This window comes from Echeneis naucrates, chromosome 23, assembly GCF_900963305.1.
Source record: "Echeneis naucrates chromosome 23, fEcheNa1.1, whole genome shotgun sequence".
Classification (NCBI taxonomy): domain Eukaryota; kingdom Metazoa; phylum Chordata; class Actinopteri; order Carangiformes; family Echeneidae; genus Echeneis; species Echeneis naucrates.
Window position 1 is genome coordinate 12,652,690 of NC_042533.1, and position 20,910 is coordinate 12,673,599.

Consider the following 20,910-nt stretch of genomic DNA (forward strand, 5'->3'; position numbering starts at 1 on the left):
TAGAAATTTGTCATATACTATTTGCATCTAAAACTTGAATATTAACATTCTGCATGTTTGTGGATCCAAACGACCCATGTGTTTCTATTACATTTAGCCATGAGAAATGAATGGGACATATACCCAGAATAAAAGCTTCCTAGTATTCATGGTCAGTGTAGGCTGAATTATCAGCCTTTTGCTTCATGACACACTCACACACTGCCAGCTGTACCTTCTGTGTTCCTCCCACACAACCCTGACTAAAGCCAGATACAGCAGGTATCTGGGCAATCCCTGTCTCGTGTGGGTATGTGTGAGTACGTTTGAAGGGAAGAAAGTCAGATTTTCTGCATCTTTCCAGTGTTTCTTCCAGTATGTTACTAAACATCAAGCTGTTGTTCAGAGTTAAAGGTACCATATTGTAGAAAACACTGCATGTCTCTTTTCACTATAAATCAGGTCTAGGTTCATCGTTAATACTGTGAAAGCACCAAGGGTGTCAGTCCACATAGAATCTAAGCCTTAAAACCAGCTGTCAGCATTTCTGGGATTCTGTCATGTCACAACAAAAATGTCGCCACCCTAGGAAAAACCCCAGGCCTGCCCACGTGGACCCACCATCCAATATTGTAGGATCTGCTCTCATTGTTTACCTGAAATCTACTGTATTTTTATTGGGTCACTCAGAGAAGTTGCTTCTACATCTCAAGAGAGAAGTCTGAGAGAGGAGATGTGAAACTAAACTGAGATGTTTTTTGCTTCTTAAAAACCACAAATATATGGGAAATATGGAAACTTTACAATCTTAAGAAATGTCAAACACAAAAATTATTTCAAGGGCAATGTGAGATTTGTAGTAATATGTGTGATTACGCATTGCCATACCTGGGTATGTTAGTATTGACTGTGGCAACCCCATAGCCAAATACAATGATCCCCACTATGGAGGCAGGTACGAGCAGCTGTGTGTAAACACCAAGCCATGCAAAATAAAGGCCGATCTTCTCTCCAAAGTACTTCCTATGGAGTCAGAGATCAAAGATTAAAGGGTGACAGTGCAGTTTATGGTCATCAGGGTTCATTAACACAGGTGTGAAGAATCATAGAGCTATATTTGATCCTTAAATACAGAAAGAAAATTGTCAACGCTTTACTTTTCTTCTTTCTAGGAAGCATTTCTAATGTGTACAGTTCTATCTCCTCTACTACACTTGGCAGACCTAACCAGCAGATTTCACTTGCAGTAGCTGTTTCCGTAGCTAAATAGATATAACGAGTCCATGAAAATCATCTTCATTTATATAAGAGCTAATAGAGAACTGCATGCATGTTTCTGTGAAGCGGTCGTTCTACCTGACAAGATCAATGGGCTGATACTTGTAAAAGGCTGAATATCTGGCCCACTCTTCGTGTAGAATCTGACGACAGAAAGAGAGACACTGTCAGAGTGGGTGTGCGATGTCACGTTGTAAGTTTACCAGTTGCAGTCAGATGAAAATATTAGGACACAACCCTCAGAGGCAAAGTTAAAGTAACACTGTCACTGATTGAAACTGTGGGACAGGAGGGTGATAACATTATGATGCTGAAAGAATGTGGCCATAGTAAGAACACAAATGCAATTCTAATGATTGAATGCATGTAGGGTTTTTTTGTTTATATTTTGACCAGATTCCTTTGTGTATCTTTTCACATGCTAATCTGAATTCTAAAACAACAGTTTTAGTTTTGCTTATTGTCTTGAAATTTGAGTCAGTCAAAATAATGTTTCTCCCGCCTGCCTCAGAGAAATGTTTATTTAACTTAAACCTCAATCTGTGCCTTGGCTGTGCAGACGGGAATGAGGGATAGTCTGAGAGAGGACGAGTAATTAGAGGATATAAATTTGCATGAGATGAAGCCATTTTAAAGGAGCATTGAGAAGCAGACACCCTTGTCTTGCTCCAAACTATGTGCAAAAGTGAAAGCATGTTAAAAAGGGTTCAACACTTGTCAAACATTAATTTAAATGGAGAAGAGGAAGAAGCATGAGCAAGAGGGAACGAGGAGAGAAATGGGAGAGGGGGTGATGTACCTGTCTTTCATTCCTCTCCTCAAGGTGTCCAATGATGCTGTAGTCACCCTGAGGAGCAGGAGAAGATGGTGAAAAACACAAGAGCGCACAGACACAAAAATACACAAAATGCACACATGTATAATGGACAGAGAACACATCCTTGTTATCAAATACCAAGAAATATGCACATTAACAACTTCATTTACAGCACCACACTTGTGGGTTCAGCACATTCATGTAATCTCATAGCTTGAAAATGGTTTATGTTGAATTTTGAACCTTCAGAGAATAATCAAGCTGCACAAACTTTAAAAACTTGGTTGAGAATAGGAGTTTGAAAAGTTATGTCATCATTTAACTACAAATGAAGTTGACCACTACTATGAGGAAGTTTCCATTCCTCCGAAAGTGTGAAGGAAACTGAAACCAGTGGCGTCTCATGTGAATTTTATATCAACTACACACTTACATCGTGAAGGGGAAAGGCAGCATCATACACGCCATTAGCTATCAATGTGCTGATGCCTGGAAGAGAGAAACAGAGCAGCGATTTTAAACAAAACCTCATTGTTTCTCTTCACACTGCTTCCCTGTAATCCCAATCATCAAAATCTATATCTTCTCCTCTGTACATCATGAATTGTGTCCTTTCTGACTCTGATTGATTTTATAACCTTCAAGATGAAGGTTAGGAAGATCGTGTCTCCAAAAATTTTAAACCACAAATACAGGAATTCAGAGTTGATAAACAACTGTGTAGACTTTAACACAACTAAGGAGTGAGTTTACACCAACTGGTTCCAAGATGAGGTGTGAAATAAAGTGGCAGCCATTGCAAAAGTGATCCTGTTAGTTATCTTATAATGTGGAAGGGCTATGGTAATATAGTAGATGAAAGGTGTTGGTCGGCTGAAAGCCCCCTTATATCTTATATCTGTGATATAAGAAGTCTGTTTCATGCACTGATTTGAGTGATTACTTTTAAAAAATGTTAAAAATGTATGCCGTCAGTGGAGGTTGTTATACTGCTTGTCAGTGGAGTGATACATGTCTGTGGAAAGTAATTTTGATGTCATAGCTGTAGATTGTGCTGATTATGTAGCACAGGTGAACCAATCAGATCAATGGATTTAAGGTACACATTTTATAACTGGCAATTAACACTACACTCCTCATGTGATGTTTTAGTGATTCCTTAAGAAGAAATCGTCCACTCACTCAAGACTAAGTGAATCTGAACTTAAATCTTAACCTCTTAAAATTAATCAATTCCTATTGTTTCAGGCTGTATCTATTTTTACATAATACAGTTAATGGCATTTCCATTTGCAGTGTTTTAATTTTCAGTCAGACAATCAGAGGAGAGGCTCTGAGCCTTTCTTCTTATTTTGCAAGCATCTGTGTAAAGTGTTTTAAATCTGAATTTGTACCCCAGCTAAAAGTATGGAGTGCAGACATCAGGCCACTGCCTGCAGCTGACACCATTTTAATTCTGTTTTTCAGTGTCAGGCAGTCTGGGGCAAGTGCAAGGACCACTTTGTGAAATTTCATGTAGGCAGTGATGTTCTGACCTGGGAAGGTCGGGGCAACACATTAGATGACCCAACACACAGCTCCTTTTCCTATCAAAGTGATTAACCAATCAATTATCAGTGTATCAAAGGAGACTGGGTATTATGCAGTGATTAGCTGTGCTATTAATGAGTGCCACAACCAAGACAGGTACAAACACACACATATATACAATTGCATGACTGCTCACTCAACCACCTAGAAATAAACACAACTCTCAGAGGCCTCTGATTCAATATCAGCCAGACCCAGGAAGTATGACCCACTTTTTACAAAAGATGTAAAAAGAGCAATAGCATGTGTGTATGTGGTGTACATGTGTGGCAAAATTTAAAAAGGATAACATGAAGAGGGAAAATAGAGGTTGAAGATATGCAACTCTATTTTCTGTCCCCTTCCTTCCCTGCAGCTCCATCAGTACCCGCTGGCTGAGACCTTCTGCTCTGATGGGTGAGCCAACCATATGGTTGGCTCGCCCATATGGTGAACTTATGAAGAAATGAATCAGGTGTCAGCTCATTTCTATACGTGACTGATAGGTTTCAGAAATGCAGAGGCAGCTGTTGTATGTCATGAAACTGTACATATACAGTATATAATCACTAGAGCTATAAATAATCTTTTTTCAGAGTATCCAATATGACTTGCATTTCATTCAAAAAATCTCCAAGGACGTTAGGTTGTCCACACATTCTCTGAGCACAGAGAAGCACAGCTAAGTCTAAACTATTTGTGTGTTATTGTCACAAGATTTAACTTTTAATTGCACATTGTCCCTGTGGACATCCATGGTTGAAGCAATTGCTAATCAGTAAGCCTCTTTCTAAGAAGTGGCTGTTGGGGACAGGGTGTTGCTGATAAGCCCAAAGAGGTTTGGTAAACAAATTAGAGCTAAAGATGGCATTGATCTCATTCAGTTGTCCAATTATTGCACTCCTTGTTTGGGTCACCAACTGAACTCCACTTCACCTCCCCAATCTCATTAGATAAAATAGCTGCATTATGTCCTCTAGGGGGTGATCAAGATGGTGTTATGTGGCTGAACTATAACCAAACCTGCTCCTGAGATTTTTTTTTTTCCCCCTCAGCCTTTTGAGACATAAACAGCCAATCCAATCAAATTTGAAGGTACTTCAAACTTTGATGGGGATTTTCATCTCCATTTAACTTAGGTCATCACAAACAGACTTTAATATAAGTACCATACACTTTATCCACTCTAAAAGATCATAAGGCCATTCACTGATGCTGGAGTTTGGATTATTTGACATGTGTGAGCTCTGTGTTTTCTACTCTGTGTTTTATCTGCAGAAGATATGAATTAACATACTCTCAGTTAAAGTTATCTTTTATATGATACATTACTGGACTTATGTGTGATTGTGTTTGTCGAATAAAGTAAGTCAACTGTTTAAAGATAGTGCCAAGGAAATAGTGTTTTCAATGTAACATTAAAAGATAAAGCAGGAAAAACAATGCAAATATAGAATTGAAAAAAAATAATTTAAATGCCAGTATTATTCAGACTGAAATCCTCAAAAACCAATTAAAAGCAACAAAGCTTCAATGGCACTGGTGACCAGTTATCACCATTTTTGGCTGAACCACAGCAGCAATGCCAGCGCTAAACACGAACATCCGTGAGTGTGTGGGTGAGCGAGAGAGTGATCACATTACACCACTGATCTGCCAGCCGAGTGTTGGAGTTTCCCCATTGACTGTTGCTCTTTCAAACTGAATCGGTGTACAGTTTCTACTCTGGGGAGGATATTAAATCTAGAGTTAATTTATTCAAGTTCTGACCAATCAAGTGTTAATACAGTGTGGATGTGGGAAATAAAGGGTTGGAAAGGCTGTAAATGTTCAGTGCTCCTCCTAGACACACACAAACACACAGTCTTGGCCGTTACCAATTTGGTGGCCTCACCTATGGTTTGACAAGTGCGTGAACAGACCGTTCGTCTCAGAATCTCATACACCTAAGAAAGATAAAAGTTAAGATATAAACCAATCATGTACAAATATATCACACAGTAGAAATACATTTGAATTTGTGTATTCAGATTTAAATTAGTACTTACTATTCGGCCCCTAGTAGCATTGTCAAAGAATGTGTCTTTAGATTTAATGTTGTACCTGTAGGAATACAACCATTGAATTAAAGCCTTTTAGTATAATTCACCACATAAAAACAACATACAGCTTTTCATCGCTAACAATAAGTCACCTGGTTCCTACTTTTTCCTGTTTTGCTGATCACTACATCTGTCATACAGATCACTCTGTCTCATGATCCATGCTTGGAGCTTAGTTGAAACCATATATGGCAGTCTCTAAACTGCTATGTGCCTTTAAAAAAAAAAAAAAAAGAGTCCAAAACGACATTTCTGCATTGAGCCATTATTAAGACAATCTTGCCTCTCATTTTTACAGCTGTGCTGCGATCACTCATTATCTTTTGTGATTCAGTAAAAAATAGAGATAATTTTAGGTTAGGATTTGGATGAATCAATTGATTGACAATAGCTTTGTTGTGACATCACAAAGTCACAAAAGTCCTGGCAGCTGGTGTTCAGGCTCAGTTTCTGAATCAACACTGTTAGCATTTCTCTTTGGTCTGAGACATTTGATACTTTCACTGTATTAATAATGAGGCTTTACCTGTTTTATAATCAAAGACCTGATCTAACTTTATATAATATGGGGCTTTTAAGTATACTCAGCAAAATGGCCTAACATTTGCTTGCTAACAATTACAACTTATGCTATTGGTACCAAAAGAATAGGCCTAAAAATTAGTAGAGTAAGTAAAAATTGTTAAATTGTAATTTTGTTGTTTGTTTTTTGTTTAGCTTTTGTATGCGTGTGACTCTCACAGGTGGAGTTTGTCCCTGGAGAAGCAGTGAGAAAGAAATTTGGTGCGCTCGTGGTCCTGATGTTGAACTTTGGGTTGAAAAGGTTGATTCAGTTTCCTCCATACTGTGCTCAAACTGGACCCAAAACCACTTTCTTCTTTACGTTCATAACTCTGATGAAACACACAAAACAGAATACACTCAATCAACTTATACAGGTGATCTGCACTTACTGTATGTTCTGAATCATGATTTGTGAGGGACTGAATAAATATTTGCAATTTATATTTAAAATTAATGAACAATTTTTGGCAATTAAATTCTAATGTAGAGAATGAATGCACTGACAAACAACCACTGCACACGGATTTAGACACACAACTTGTGCATCAACTGACAGCTAATAAAATAAACACTGGTACTGACGGATACTGATCTTACTGTTTTGGTAGGGACTTTAATCTTGAGAAACTCAGCCTCTCGACAGAGTACCGGCCAAGGTGCGTGGAGACGAGTGAAGCTGGGGCCATGGGCCTTCAACTGAGAAACAAAAAACAAAACCATATTAGAGGTTACAGTTAGGACCATTGAAGAAAATCAGAACTAGTTATATGATTAAATTCAGAATGCAGAATCCAAGTAAATGTTCAGTTACAACTCGCTTTATTAGTCACAGGCTAATCACAGCTTTAACAATGGAGCTGTTCCAGGTTTGAGCGATGTTCCCTTATTCCCTGTACACATTTTCTTAAGATTCAAGAGTCAATTAATTTTTTACATGCTAAACGTTACATTAAAGAAATAAATATGGGTAAAACAATCTGTTTCATCAATCTATCTGTCAGTGCTTCTTTCCAAGCCACTGCAACTTAAGAGTATCTGTCTTCATACACTACACATTTCTGTAATCAGTTGCTTCTCAGCTGCTTTTACCTCAGGACCTTAAAACTGACCTCTGGGAGTGATACAGTGCTTCACTCTCAAGAATTTATTGGAAGTCTGAGCCAGGCAGGCATAACCAATCCCCGACATTAGCCTGACCCACTGAATGGTTTTGGCTAACCAGACAGCCCAGCAGCATCACTCTGGTATTTATGAAAGATAGATGCAGCCTCTGCTCCTAAAGCAAAGCCTGGAGCTATTTTTTTCCACTGCTTTGTTGTTCCAGCCTGTTCCCGAGATACTGGGAACTATAATATTCCTACCATCATCATCTTCATCATCAAATGAATTTATTGTACGTAACATCAAATTGTGACTCATAGCTTGCATTTCTAATGGATGATGCTCCAGTGCCCACACACTAATTGTTATTTAAAATTAAGAGGCATTAGCAGTATTTGGTAAATGGCAGCTCCAAAAGCATCTGGACATAGGTGAGTAACTAAATATCAGTGCTCTGAGAAAGTTCCTGCATGCATTGTGTGACTGACCAAGAATAAAGAATGTTTGGTGTCCAAAAGTCAAACCTCTTCGTCCAAAATCTATGCAACAGCCATAATGGAGAGCCTGGTTGCACTGTGAGTGAGAGTGCAACTAGAAATGAAAGGGAGCAGAGCCAGCGGGGGGGCAACAGCCAGGTAACCTTACCCTCGTCAGACCCCCACCAGCTTCTGTAAGAGGGGGGCAGTGAAAAGAGAAAGGTGGCACAGCAAACGATGGAAACCTGAAACGATTCTCTTTCTCCTCTCTCGACTCTCCTGAGATCTTTCACTCCCCCTCACCACCCCTCCTCCTCTCATATATAACTGTACCTTCTACTGCTCACTAGACACGGTTTCACTGACTGATTGACTGACTGCTTGACTCACTAACTGTCACTCTTACTCCTCTTGTATTTCATTATCTTCTTCCACTCTCATTTCCACACTGTCTTTTGTCCTATCTGGGAACACAGTGGGGCAGAGAGCCACCTGACATTCACCAGCCTTTTTAGATATGTAAAAATGGGACCAATTTAAACCATTTTATTTTCATTGAATAACATTTGTATCCACCGAAGAAAGCCATTGATGCATTGGAGACTGTAGGCTGGTAATTAGAGTCAGTTACTATTTTGTTTCATGTCTTTATTCAGTCTGATATTGTTTTTATGTTTGTAACATTCTCATCCTCGTCTTAAGTAATGAGTAATGATTGGTTTGAGTGGTTGACCCGAGCAAGAAATCATTGATTTATCTCACTACCAAACAGACCATTTACTGCATGTCAATCCCCTATTTTGCCCTTTCCTTCTATTCTATCACACCATAAAAAAAGCAGAGGATAAAAATACCTTTCAGCTTGGAGAAGGTTAATTAGTAGAGGGATTTCCAATTAGCTAATTTATCTCTGTAGGAGGGGTAACTAGGACGCAGCCAGGGGCATCTTCGGGTTGGAGGATTGGAAGTTTTTTGTTTTGTTTTGTTTTTATGTTTTTTTACGTGGAAGGGGGGGGGGGGGCTATGTGTTTGAGAGGCTGATCAGCGAGGAGATAGGACGGCCAGATTGTAGCAGAGTGAACTCATAAGAACCAAATAAGAATAAATAGGATACGAATCAAGACGGTATGAAGACAAAGAAAGAGAAGAAATGACAGGTGGATATTAACACAAGTCACTGACTTTGAGTGAAACAGTGGGGGGTGACATTAGAGGATCTCCTCGGGCCTACAGGAGGTCGGATTTAGGGATTGGCCCATATTCAATAACCGGCATCCTGCAAAGCTTTTAATTCAGAGCTTTGGAGGAAGCAGCTCTGATGGGGTCTCTGCTGTAATGAAAAACTGTAATCGCACATCATTTTGTTTGACTGATGGTAATGTGAAAACGTAAAGCATTTTCTTGCATCTTCTAAGAGATTATAGTAAAGATGTCTTCTGACTAACAAACCAGGTAAAGAGAATTAGAAATGTTTTGCTGCATTGTGATAGACTCAAGACTTGTTAAAGTTTGAAAGAGGCTCTCTCTCAGTGCACACCAATCAGAAACATGCAAAAAGTAAGGGAGCTGGATACAGTGCCAACAGTTAGTCATGCTCCCAGTTTGCCCTACGGGCCACTTGCAGTAGTGAAGCAGACAATCACAGACGGCACACAAAGAATTTCTCCCTTAGAGATAAAACAGATGCCTCTAAACAGTTGGCAAAGGTGGTTTTATGTTTGCAAAATTTTCCCAGAACTTTGTTGGGGGTCACAGACAGCGCCAGTAGGAAAACAACAATGGAAACAGGTGGAAATAAACCCAAAGGCTTGAGACGTCCTCGCCATTTGTTCTACAATGCCACTCAATGCTACTTAAATCATATTTGGAATCACTTTATTTTGCAAGGATCATTTCAGTGTTTTGGGATGTGACTGTGATTCAAACTGTTTTTATATTAATCTTTGATTTTGATATTTACTATCTGAGTACTAACATTTCTCTTTTTGAGTGTTGGCATTGTGCCATCAGTTAAAGGTCCAAAAGTCTTTTACTCTAACTTCTAATTTGCTGGCTGTTTTCTGAGTGATTGAATAAACAATCTGGCAGAGTTCAGGTAATAATTTGGAAAAATCTAATCTGAGGGTAGTTGTGACATCAAAAAGTTCAAGTCCTGAAGGCTCAGTTTCTGAGGCTATGATGGCACATTTTGGATTGTACACTTTTATATTTTACAGTGTATATGTATCTAAAACCTAGAGCTAGTTTATAATCAAAGACAACATTAACATTTTACTTCATACAATATGGAACCTTTAAGCAATTGGTGACAAAAAGAGTCATTCTATACATGTCTTAGCAGACATTTAATCCTGCTATTCTGTTCAAGCCCCCACAAGTCCCAGCTCTACTTCTTGAATTAACATCTCCCTGTGATTTAATTAAAAGTGTTCTTCTCAAGAATGTCCCTAAGAGATCGAAGGTCAGCTCAATAATCCTCAGGCACAGTCAACAAGTTTGACATTTCAGGCAAGCTTTTTTTCCCAATTAATCTGATATCAAACAGGTTGGACACAAGTAGGCGAATTTAGTTCATTACAATCTACATGTTTGGTAAGAAAAACACGTTTGAATAGACATGTTAAAACAATACTCTTTCTGAAATAATACTTAGTCATCAATTATGTAAAAAAACAAATACACAAATCACAAATAGTGATTCTGTAAATTCAAGTCATTATTTATATTTTGGCCTTTTCTTCTATTTTGTCATGTGTCGTCCATCAGATCTGACTAACAGCCAAGCAGCACTTGGTTATCTAGCTTTTGTGTCTCACACACAGCAGAACTCAACACCAAACTCAAACTCCAAAAAATTCCACAATGTCCATTAAAACATATTGTTATGCATTCAATTCACCATAATCCAATGTGTCAACACCTAGTTCTCTCTGCTTCATGTATTTTAAATGAGTGTTTTTCTGCTGTTTTTCTTACAGCTTTTTGTTTTTCCAAACTGTCTGCTTGTTTGTATGTATGAGCGTAAAAAAAAAAAAAAAATTAGCTGCAAGCCTACGGCTATTATCTGCTTCCTCCTCCAGCACCTCCCACAACCACATCAAGCTACAAACTGATGGAGGGAGTGTAATTATGTTATTTTTTAAAACTAACTGTCATGGTCAAATGAAGGACATTGGGATAGTGGTCCTCTTCAGACTGGCTGCATCAGATTCAATCTACGCTTCAACCCAAGAGATGAGATAAGGAGCTATCTATCAGTCACCTAATCTCATTCTGTTTTAGGCTCCATGGCCACACTGTCAACAAACTGATTAATACTAGCCTGCAGACTTCACACACAGCCAACTGGCTACAGGCCAACACACACACATGCATATGCAGTCACATGTACCAGCAAAATAGGTATTGCGTGTGCACGCGCACAGACACACATATATATGCAAAACAATAATCCAATATAACAGTGCAACAAAATATAAAATCAACTGTCATTTGAGCCACAAACATTTCTTCCCCATGCAGTGAGAGGCCTCACACCAGGTTATTGCCCCTGTTATTAATACTTTGTATTCGGACCTTAACATTTGACAAGCTGCTAAAGTGAGCAACACTTACATTTGCCAAATGATTCCTCTTATTGGAGCCAAAGCATGGCAGCTGTTATTGGCTAGCAAGTGGAACTTTAACAATAAATACATTTACAAAACTCTCTGGCACTGAGCCTTGAAAGCATGCGCACTCTGTTCTGCCAAGCACCTGCTACAAGCACACATAAACCAATAGCGGATAAAATTATACACTTTTGCTAATAAGCATTGGTTGCTACGTAACAGACAATCACACAGTGAAAGTGATTACTACTTGTCAAAACAAAACTAACCATTTTGGGCTAAACTAGTGAATCCATGCAAGGAGGTCAGCACAGCTGTTGTGTTGGCTACAAAAATTTGAATGAGGTTCATTTGCACAGATGAAACCATCAGGCTGTATAAATTATTCAAGTAAGCCACCAGAGAGGACACAGTAAAGTTTGATGTTAATAAGAAGATATAGTTATGCTTCTAAGAACCCGAAAACCATCTTAATGTAGATTTACATCTCTCTGTCTTCCTTTATATAGAACTCACACCTGATTTCTAATCAATAAAGACTTGGACATCTATCTCTGGACTGTACAGAACCTTGAAGGGAAAAACAAATATAAGTGTAAAACGTGTCTTCATAAGATGCAGGGCCAAAACAGCTTAAGTGCTATTTTGCATTGATTTGACAACATTTTTACCCCATTTACTGATGCCCACAGATCTAAATGCAGAAAGCACTTTGGTTAATGTACCTGAACAACACACCCTTTGTCAGTCACTTAATTTCTCGTCTGTCTGTCTGTTGTGAAGAGAAAATAAGATTTGAACTAACTAAAGATTATAAAACAGCAGCAAAGGTGAGCCAAATTTTCAAAGCAACATTTAAATAAATGTGCTTCTTGAAGTGAAAAATATAAACTATATGTGTGAGAGGATTAAGTGAAATGCTGTCCTGAAATATATTCACACTCACAACTCTCAATCAAGATGAAATGATGCTCATAGTAGTTGGTGGTGGGGGTGTTTTTCACTTAATCCGGTTGATCATAGGACCTGGTGTATGTTTAGGAAAACTACAAGCCTGGCTATATTCTGACAATATGCCACAACATATTACAAAATTGTTGAAGGCTCCCTTTGTTTTTGAGGGAGCACAACTACAATGACTCACAAGACTAGATGTTTTCCATGGCATTGGTTTGCAGGTTTGAGGCAGTTTCCATCAAGTTGCGTATTTCTCGGTGTTGCCCTTGGAGACAAGCTGTTTCTGACTCAAACAGCACTGTTGAGTCAATTAATCAGTTTTTCAATGAATTAGGCTGGGGTCAGTTTTTGAAGACTTTCCATCACATGTTAGTCTATCCTCTGGTGAGCTTAATTTATCTTTTCCATTGTTTGTAACTGCCTATTGTAGTGTTTACATGTCAACATCTTGAGGGCTGATTTAACTGCTGAGCCTTTTATTTTTTCCAATGAGAACTTTGGTAATATTTGGGATGGCAGAGAAATTAAAATGTCATATTAATATAATTTTGCTTCATATTTGTAGTTGAGAGGAAATATTTTGTTCAAAAGCCCATCTGTGTATCTAACTTGATGATGAAACTGGACATCTCACTGTGCCGTTGGCTGCCATTGTGTCTGCTTATCCTCTGGGTTGTGTCATACTCAATCTTTTTTCATATTCTGTAATTTGGTTTGGCCAAAACAGCGATAAGGGAGACAATGCATAAAACTGAGAAGTACAATGAACAGTTAATTTAATAGTCTAATAGAAACCCCTTTGCTGGAGTGATAAACACCTTAAAAATGCTGAGCCTCACCCACCACTTCCCTCTAACATCTGAGCCACGCTCCTATGTAGGCGCTCACCTTAAATAGCTGAAGACAGTTACATCAGATTACTGCATCAAGGTTTATCTGTAAAAGAGTCCCGCTCAGTCACTTCATTTATAGCATCATCCTGTGACTAAAACCACATCATGTCTCCAGGGATAGTGATTGACAAGACTGATTATAATTGTTCCTTTCTTTTTTTTCCAAGTAGCAAACTGTTCAAGTCCTCATCTCATCTTCTGCCAAATAAGCAAAGGAACATGCAAGTGTTTTTTACATTTCTGAACATGAATTCTCTATTGCTTATTTAAAACTACTTTCATCTCCATGTTCTTGACTGACTGGCTTAGCCAGTGATAAGAGAAGGGTGAGTTATTAAAGAAACACCATTATTTAGCCATTCAAGTGTTTCTCCCTGATCTCCTGATGCCAAGTCCAAGGACTCTGACTGTCAGTTCTCATGCTGCTGTGACAATAGCCTCGTTCTTTTGGTGAAGACAGTACATTATGTTTTTGTACATTGAGATAATTTCCTGGTAAATATTGAATGTGTAATAAATAAGTGGCGCTATGGTGTTGTATCGCTTATGTAGATGAGGCACAAAAAAAAAAAGAGTACACAGTGCTCCTAAATTAGGTGGTCTTGCATAATGTTCCTGCACATCAGCAAAAAAAAAAAAAAAAAAATCAACAGCTAACCTGTGACACTCCTCTATGCAAATGCAGCTTCTTTTCAAAGAATATGCTTTCAAGGGTATTTAAGTGAGAGTGAATAATAATTTCAAAATCAGGACCTTTGCAATTCCCCTAAAATCTTTCCTTTCAATTGCATTACTATATAAGAAAACATTGGAAACTAAAAGATGAGCAGCCATTTTAGGAGCTACTGTGCATTGGAGTTGAGTGCATAGCCTGGATAAGACCACACACAAACACACCCACCTCTTTGTCTCTCTCTATCTCCAGGCCAGCTTCCAGCAGATTGGCCTCAAACTCTTGTCTGATTAGCTGCATCTCATGGTCAGCTGGCTCTGTTGGCTCATTCCCTCCTGCACATCCAAGCTCCATGAACACCTCACTGACATTTGCTGCTTCCCCTCCTGACATGCCCTCTCCTCTTCCTGCTGCCACATCCAAGCCACCCGACTGGAGGAAGTTGCCATTGGAAACAATAGATAATCGGTCTTGTGACGCAGAGGTTCCCGCGGGACATCGTATGGAGCCGTGCCGCCGCTGATGGAAGACCAGAACGTAGTCCACTTTCCGTCGGCCATCAGAGAAGTAGAGGCCTTCACCGTTGCTGGAAGTTGAACCCACAACCTATAGGGTAGAGAAATTTAAAGCAAAATATAAAGACACACCAGAAGTAGCACAATAGCTCTAACTGCAATGAGATAGAAGACATTAGTCTTCTTCCTCATACTAACAGAGATCATAGGAAAGTATCATGCTTAAATCAAAAACCATGAACTGTGTAAAGACAGCACATAGAGCACCTTCAAGCAGCAGCAGAGTTACATAACAAATGTTTGAATGAACCTAAACATCTACTGCACTGTCAGCACACGCAAACATAAGTGGCTTTTGGCAGGTTCTCAAAAACACTGAAGTGAGAACCTTCAGCAGTGGAGTGGGCAGTCAGCTCACCTTTGGCAGTTTTATTCTTTATTTAGACAGAGAGAAAGTAGAGAGGGAGACTAAACATGAAGGACACAAGAGGTAAAGCACTATAGGCTCTGGGTATATTGGGAGTTTGTTTTTGACTTCCTAAAAGCAGGTTTCTAAAACAAACTGTTATACATCTTTTGTCTGTTATTATAACTAAAACCAGTTGGTTGAACCAGTAGGCTCTTGATCCAAACCAGTTGAACTGCTGTGGCCAAACTGAAGTGCAAAAGCAGAGAAGAGATAAGCTGAAAACTATAAAAGACTGAGTCCAATAGATGGGGTGAATCGGCCATTTTGTAGTGCTGTCAAGATCAAATGTTATCTACTATATTGTGAGCAGGATTGTGAGGGTTACTTCATTGTATTCTGATACAATTACTAATTACTTGTTAAAAATGTAATCAGCGTGTTCCTGAGCACATTTAAGCTAAGCTAAGCTTAGCTGTGATGTTCGGTAGGTTAGATGTATATACAACTGTACTGACAGGTTAGCCGGTGTGTCAACCGATTTGGTTCCCCCCAAATTCCTGTTCCCCTTTACGCTGATTTACTGCTGAGTCGTGCGTAGTTGCTAAGTTACCGTGCGTACTTAAGGAAGAAACACAAATAGAAACACAGCTGGGTGTATGGAAAGGTTACTGGTGTGTTATTTATTATATAAAAAATAAATTGAGAATGCGTTTGTTCGGCCATTCATTGTCAATCTTTGTGTAAATGGATGCTAGCTAGCATAGCTGTGCGAGAGTAGCCTACGTTAAGTAAACCTCACTGCCAGATCACATACACTAGTTAGGGTTAGGCCAACTCTAATGCTAATGTAGGCCAAGATGCCAACATGTTAAATAAATTCCTCTGCCCCCCCATGCCACTTTCTCTGTTACTTGACTGCAGCTACAGCCCTCTCCGTCTCTTCCTTTCTGATGGAGCTGCCAAACTCAGCTGTTTCTGTCAAAGATAACGTTTTGTGTCAGTCTTTAACACAAGCTAGGCTAATGGACGTTAGCATTAAAGTTGGCCAGTTATCTTACGTTACAAGCTAACGACCCTGTTTCTTACCTTGCTCTACGTTTCTCGTCCCAAATTCACCGTCACAACCTTTTTAAAAAACATTTGTATAGAAAATTTCGGTGGCCAAACCATTTGTTGTGGGGGGTGGTTACAATTAGGAAGAAAACAAGTTAATATACTGAAATATTAGTCAACAGGCGTGGACTCGGAGCTACATAATACATAATCTTTCACTAAAATAGTTCATTTCAGTGGGTGACTTGTTCGCTTTACTGGTCTAGTCTGTGGACGCGTCCTGTCTCGGTCCGTTCCTGGAGGGGTGCAGTCACCAGTCTGGTCTGGTTCGGCCTAGTTCCTGGGGAGGGCGCCGTATCTGCATTAGCCCAGTCCATTACTCGCAACCAATTAACTCCGTAGACACGTTCAGGTGCCCACACCTTTACATACATACACATTATTTACATTCATATTCAACATTACATACATTTAGAGTTACAGTAAGTCATACAATCACATCTACATCATGTATACATATTAACATTATCATCGCTATCATTATACAGTATACATTTACATCACCTAGCCGGGAATCGAACCCTTCCCACCTAGGTGCGGGGCGGCAGCGTAACCGCTGTCCCAAAGCGCTGCTCGAGTGCGCGTCACCATTTCACATTTACGTCACCTCACCTAACCGTGATGACGTACCACCCAGAGTGGGCTGCGATTGGCTCCAGCATCCCACGTGACCTCTTCTTCTTAGCTCCGAGTCCACGCCTGTTGACTTGTTTATAATTTTTATGAGTAAATAAATACCATGCTTTACACAATAATTTTTCTTGTGTCTATGCTACAGTTTAACCGGTTGATCGATCAATGATATTTATGTAGACCTATAGCCTATTTTATGGGCATGTCGTGCAAGACATAACAGATAATGTGTAGGCTTCCAAAGGGCGCAAAGTTGATACATTCGGGAGGCCAGGATGAGCGTCTGTCATGTGGGTGTATGTTCTTAAAATGTTACACTTGTGTTCAACGAGTTCGTCAATTATGAAACATACGGACACTATCCGATGGGTGTTTCCGAGGAGCAGAAATGTGTCATTCGCAGGCGCTCTGCCCGTTTCCAAATGAACGGTAAGCAATAGTTACGTTATACGTCAAAAATAATGTAATAAGTTCGTCAGCCGAACATGCTAACCAGTTAGCTAGCAGTCCATTTCGAAGCGACTAACTAGTGTAAGTGATCTGGCAGTGAGGTTTACTTAACGTAGGCTACTCTCGCACAGCTGTGCTAGCTGGCATCCATTTACACAAAGATTGACAATGAATGGCCGAACAAACGCATTCTCAATTTATTTTTTATATAATAAATACCATACCAGTAACCTACACATTGGCTTTTTCCATTTCGCTTTCCGTACACCCAGCTGTGTTTCTATTTGTGTTTCTTCCTTAAGTACGCACGGTAACTTAGCAACTACGCACGACTCAGCAGTAAATCAGCGTAAAGGGGAACAGGAATTTGGGGGGAACCAAATCGGTTGACACACCGGCTAACGAACGTGGCGAGATTTCCACCCTGAAAATGCAACTTTTCCACTCGCGGCCACGATAGTAAATACGCAACTCTTCTGTAATACTGTGAGAATCGTGACGTGTTGTGATGAGCGCGCATGTGCACCGTAGTATGTCGTTCTTTATTTTAAAATGTAATTCGCCTAATAATTCCAGTTCGTAATGAATGTATCTGCCATCTGATTACACCCTTTTTCCAGTATTTTTATTTTTATTTTTTATTTTTTATTTTTTTTCTATCCTAATTAGGTAACGCCGTTCCATGTATTCCGTTACTCTCCGAGCCTGGTTGTGTTAAGCACACTAAATGTAGTGTCCTTCCAATGTATCCTGCCTGGATTGGGCTGGACCATCATGCATTGCTGCCTGCAGCACGAGAAGAAGAGGGAAGAATCTCCTGCGTGACAGTAAAGGGGCTAATATGAAATGCTAGCCAATTAGCATTTCGAAAAACATTACCTGAGCTGCACTTCAAAGATTAAAATTAAAAGAGAAAGTGGGTTTTTTTTAAGCATGTCTCATCTGATGCAACTGAGTATACCACAAAAACATGTTGAGACAATAAGGCAGCACCCTTGTCATAAAATAGATACTGTACAGCTGAAATAATGCTTACAAGTAGCCTCAAGCGCTGTATATTTACATCACTCACAGCCTATTAATGCTTCTTTAACCTTGATAGCTAACAAGCTAATGTTAAAAATTCAAAAGCCCAGCACACTATTTATGACTGCATCCATGTAGGAAACATAACAAAATAGAAGGGGTTAACCTGCTGGTGTTTGGGTGATTTGTTTGTTCCAGAGCCACTGATGTGGCTCTGGAACAAATAAAGGTGCCTGGCATAAAGGCAGTTTGACTTCATGCCAGTGAGGCCTCTTTAATGAATGTGCTCACCTGACACCTCATGTGCAAATCACCCTTCAAGGAGCATTATTCTCCCTTCTTGATATAATCTGACTTCTTACTGTGAAATGTAAAAATGACTACAGAGTGACTATTGTGTTAATTGGGGGATAGTACACAAGGAGTCATTTCAGACAGCTATACAGTTCAGTAACGTCAGTTATCCCAAGCATGGCTCTCCTATCTGTGTCTGATCAGCAGGTGATAAAATAAACACCTTGGTCCTGAAGGCCAAGTCTTGTAGAACATTTATTTTTTACCATATGCTTACATTCTGCAAAGCACACTGCAACACGCAGGCAGGACTGGCACCCTAATGGGATATGTACTACTGTTGATATAAATGCAGATGGTGTTTTTACGTCATGATCTGACATAATATGAGAAAGCATTTAATCTCAAGAGAGAAGTTGAGTATCTACAAATCAGGAATTGTACTACCATCTGGATTCAGTATCAAGAGGGAAGTCACATCACAGACTCATTAACGCCATCGAGCTTCTATATTCTGCAGAACCAACTGCTCAGTAGTGACTGTCAGAACTTAAAAATGCTGTGGCAGAGAGATGAGGGATGTGTAAAAGGAGAGGAGGGGTGGCCCAAAATCACAACATGGGGAAAGACACGAAAGAATTTCAGCCTGATTAATTTCGCGCTGAAAACTAAATAAATATACATTTGTGTTGGAAAATCGCAAATGACACAAGCACCTCGATACTGCAACTATAGAAAACCGCTCTGGAGAAATATTTCTGTATAACTGAGAAACTTGATACGAATGATGGTACAATCATCTCCAAGATTTTTTTGAGAAGGGGGCACAACAAATCAAACGGGGAATTTTTGAAAATCACGGTACGTCACAGAGGCTGATATGAAGGGAAAAAATAAAATAATGAGCAAAGTTAAAACTTGACTGACATGACTGAGTGAATGAATGACAGAGACAAGAGTAAGGCACCAGTTTGTAATAAGCATGTTGACTACAGTGAGTATGAATGTAAGCTTCTGATCTGAATTTATATTCCTGTCATCATAATGTTCCTTAAACTATGGATCTAATCTGTCTATTATTTTTGGCTGATACCACTTATTTTATGTTAAGATATAAAAGCAAATAATGATAATAATAACATTTTTATCCACACTCGATAATGTTATATATGTAGTCATAATGCAGGAACAACGTATAAAGACCATACAACAAAGAAAAATTTTGTGAAAATGATATCCTGTAGAAGTATTGGAGTGTTGAAGGCAGGCTATCCACTTAAACATGCATGTATTCAACTGAACACAGAAGCACACAGTGGCTGTGTCCTCCAAACTCCAGGAACTTTCTGTTCTTTTATACCTGAAGGAATCTAAAGGGAAATTTCTCATCTAGTTAGCCCAGCAAGTTTCAGAATAATAATAAGAATAATAATATAAGTAGCAGGTAAACGGTATGTTAAGCTGTGGTATGTTTCCTGCATATGAAAAGAAGTGAGCTCATCACGAAGAGTGTTGTGTAGTAAAGTGTCTGTGGAGGAGTCAGATTGTTGGATCTGCTCAGAGCAGCAGAGTGGCGGATGGACGCTGCTGTACTCACTGGGATCTTGTCTTCAGTCGGGGACATCTGCATGCTGTTGCGCTTTAGAGACACACGGAAAAGCGGGAGGAAGAGGGGGAGGAGGAGAAAAAGAAGAAGAAGAGCAGAGGTGAAAGTTGGTGTTCTCCGCAGAAAAAAACAGTCGCGTTCATCATCATCATCATCATCCCCACATGATGCCACCGGAGGTCACTCCTGGAAGTCCACGGTCCTCAAAGGCTGACGGCTCCTCTGAAGCAGCTGTCATGGTGTGCTTTGAGGAGACCGTGTGAGCTCGGAGAAGCTGCAGTCCGGCAGCTTCACCACACGCTGGTGATACACATCTACCCAACTGTGTGATCTGGAGGCTGCCTGCGCACCGCCGGGGCTCTTGGCACAGAGCGCGCCACACTGTAAAAAATATCCGCCCTCAGTGTGTTGTCAGGCTTTGATGCTGGGTCGTTTCACAACACAGTCCTGCCCGGAGACCCGGCCTGGCCTGAAAAAGAGCCAAAGCTGATGCGGCTGGCATCGGGTCATTTTTAGAAGTTTTATCTGCTACTGGAAATAGCGTGCCACAAGTCACTTTGATGAAAAAAAAAAAAAATTATGTAAATCGACTTGCAATGAAACATGCAAGAGAACAAGAACAAGTAGCTCTTGGGACTCCTGAGGGGTTTTCCTGTCGCTTCTTCTCTTTTCTTTTTGAATAAATGTCCAATTTAGACAGCTTTAGGTGCTATTTTTTGCAGTGTGGAGAGAGGGGGCAGCCTTGTTTGCAAAGATTCATACTCACCGATGAATTGGAGAGACTTGTCTTTTCTCAATGGCTACGCCACAATCACACAAGCAACTGGCTATCAATTTACTAAAG

General features: G+C 39.7%; 1 protein-coding gene across 1 annotated transcript in view; it reads right to left on the bottom strand.

Annotated features, from left to right (window-relative positions):
• Window positions 1–20,090, bottom strand: part of ano2b (anoctamin 2b) — a 51,195-nt gene extending 31,105 nt beyond the window's left edge. The window contains exons 1-10 of the mRNA XM_029495019.1: window positions 20,058–20,090; window positions 14,249–14,626; window positions 6,907–7,005; window positions 6,487–6,638; window positions 5,692–5,746; window positions 5,538–5,589; window positions 2,508–2,563; window positions 2,057–2,104; window positions 1,336–1,400; window positions 868–1,002 (exon numbers count right to left, since the gene is read on the bottom strand). Coding sequence (XP_029350879.1) covers window positions 868–1,002; window positions 1,336–1,400; window positions 2,057–2,104; window positions 2,508–2,563; window positions 5,538–5,589; window positions 5,692–5,746; window positions 6,487–6,638; window positions 6,907–7,005; window positions 14,249–14,626; window positions 20,058–20,090 — 1,073 coding nt within the window. The remainder of the gene's footprint in view (window positions 1–867; window positions 1,003–1,335; window positions 1,401–2,056; window positions 2,105–2,507; window positions 2,564–5,537; window positions 5,590–5,691; window positions 5,747–6,486; window positions 6,639–6,906; window positions 7,006–14,248; window positions 14,627–20,057) is intronic.
• Window positions 20,091–20,910: the final 820 nt, after the last annotated feature.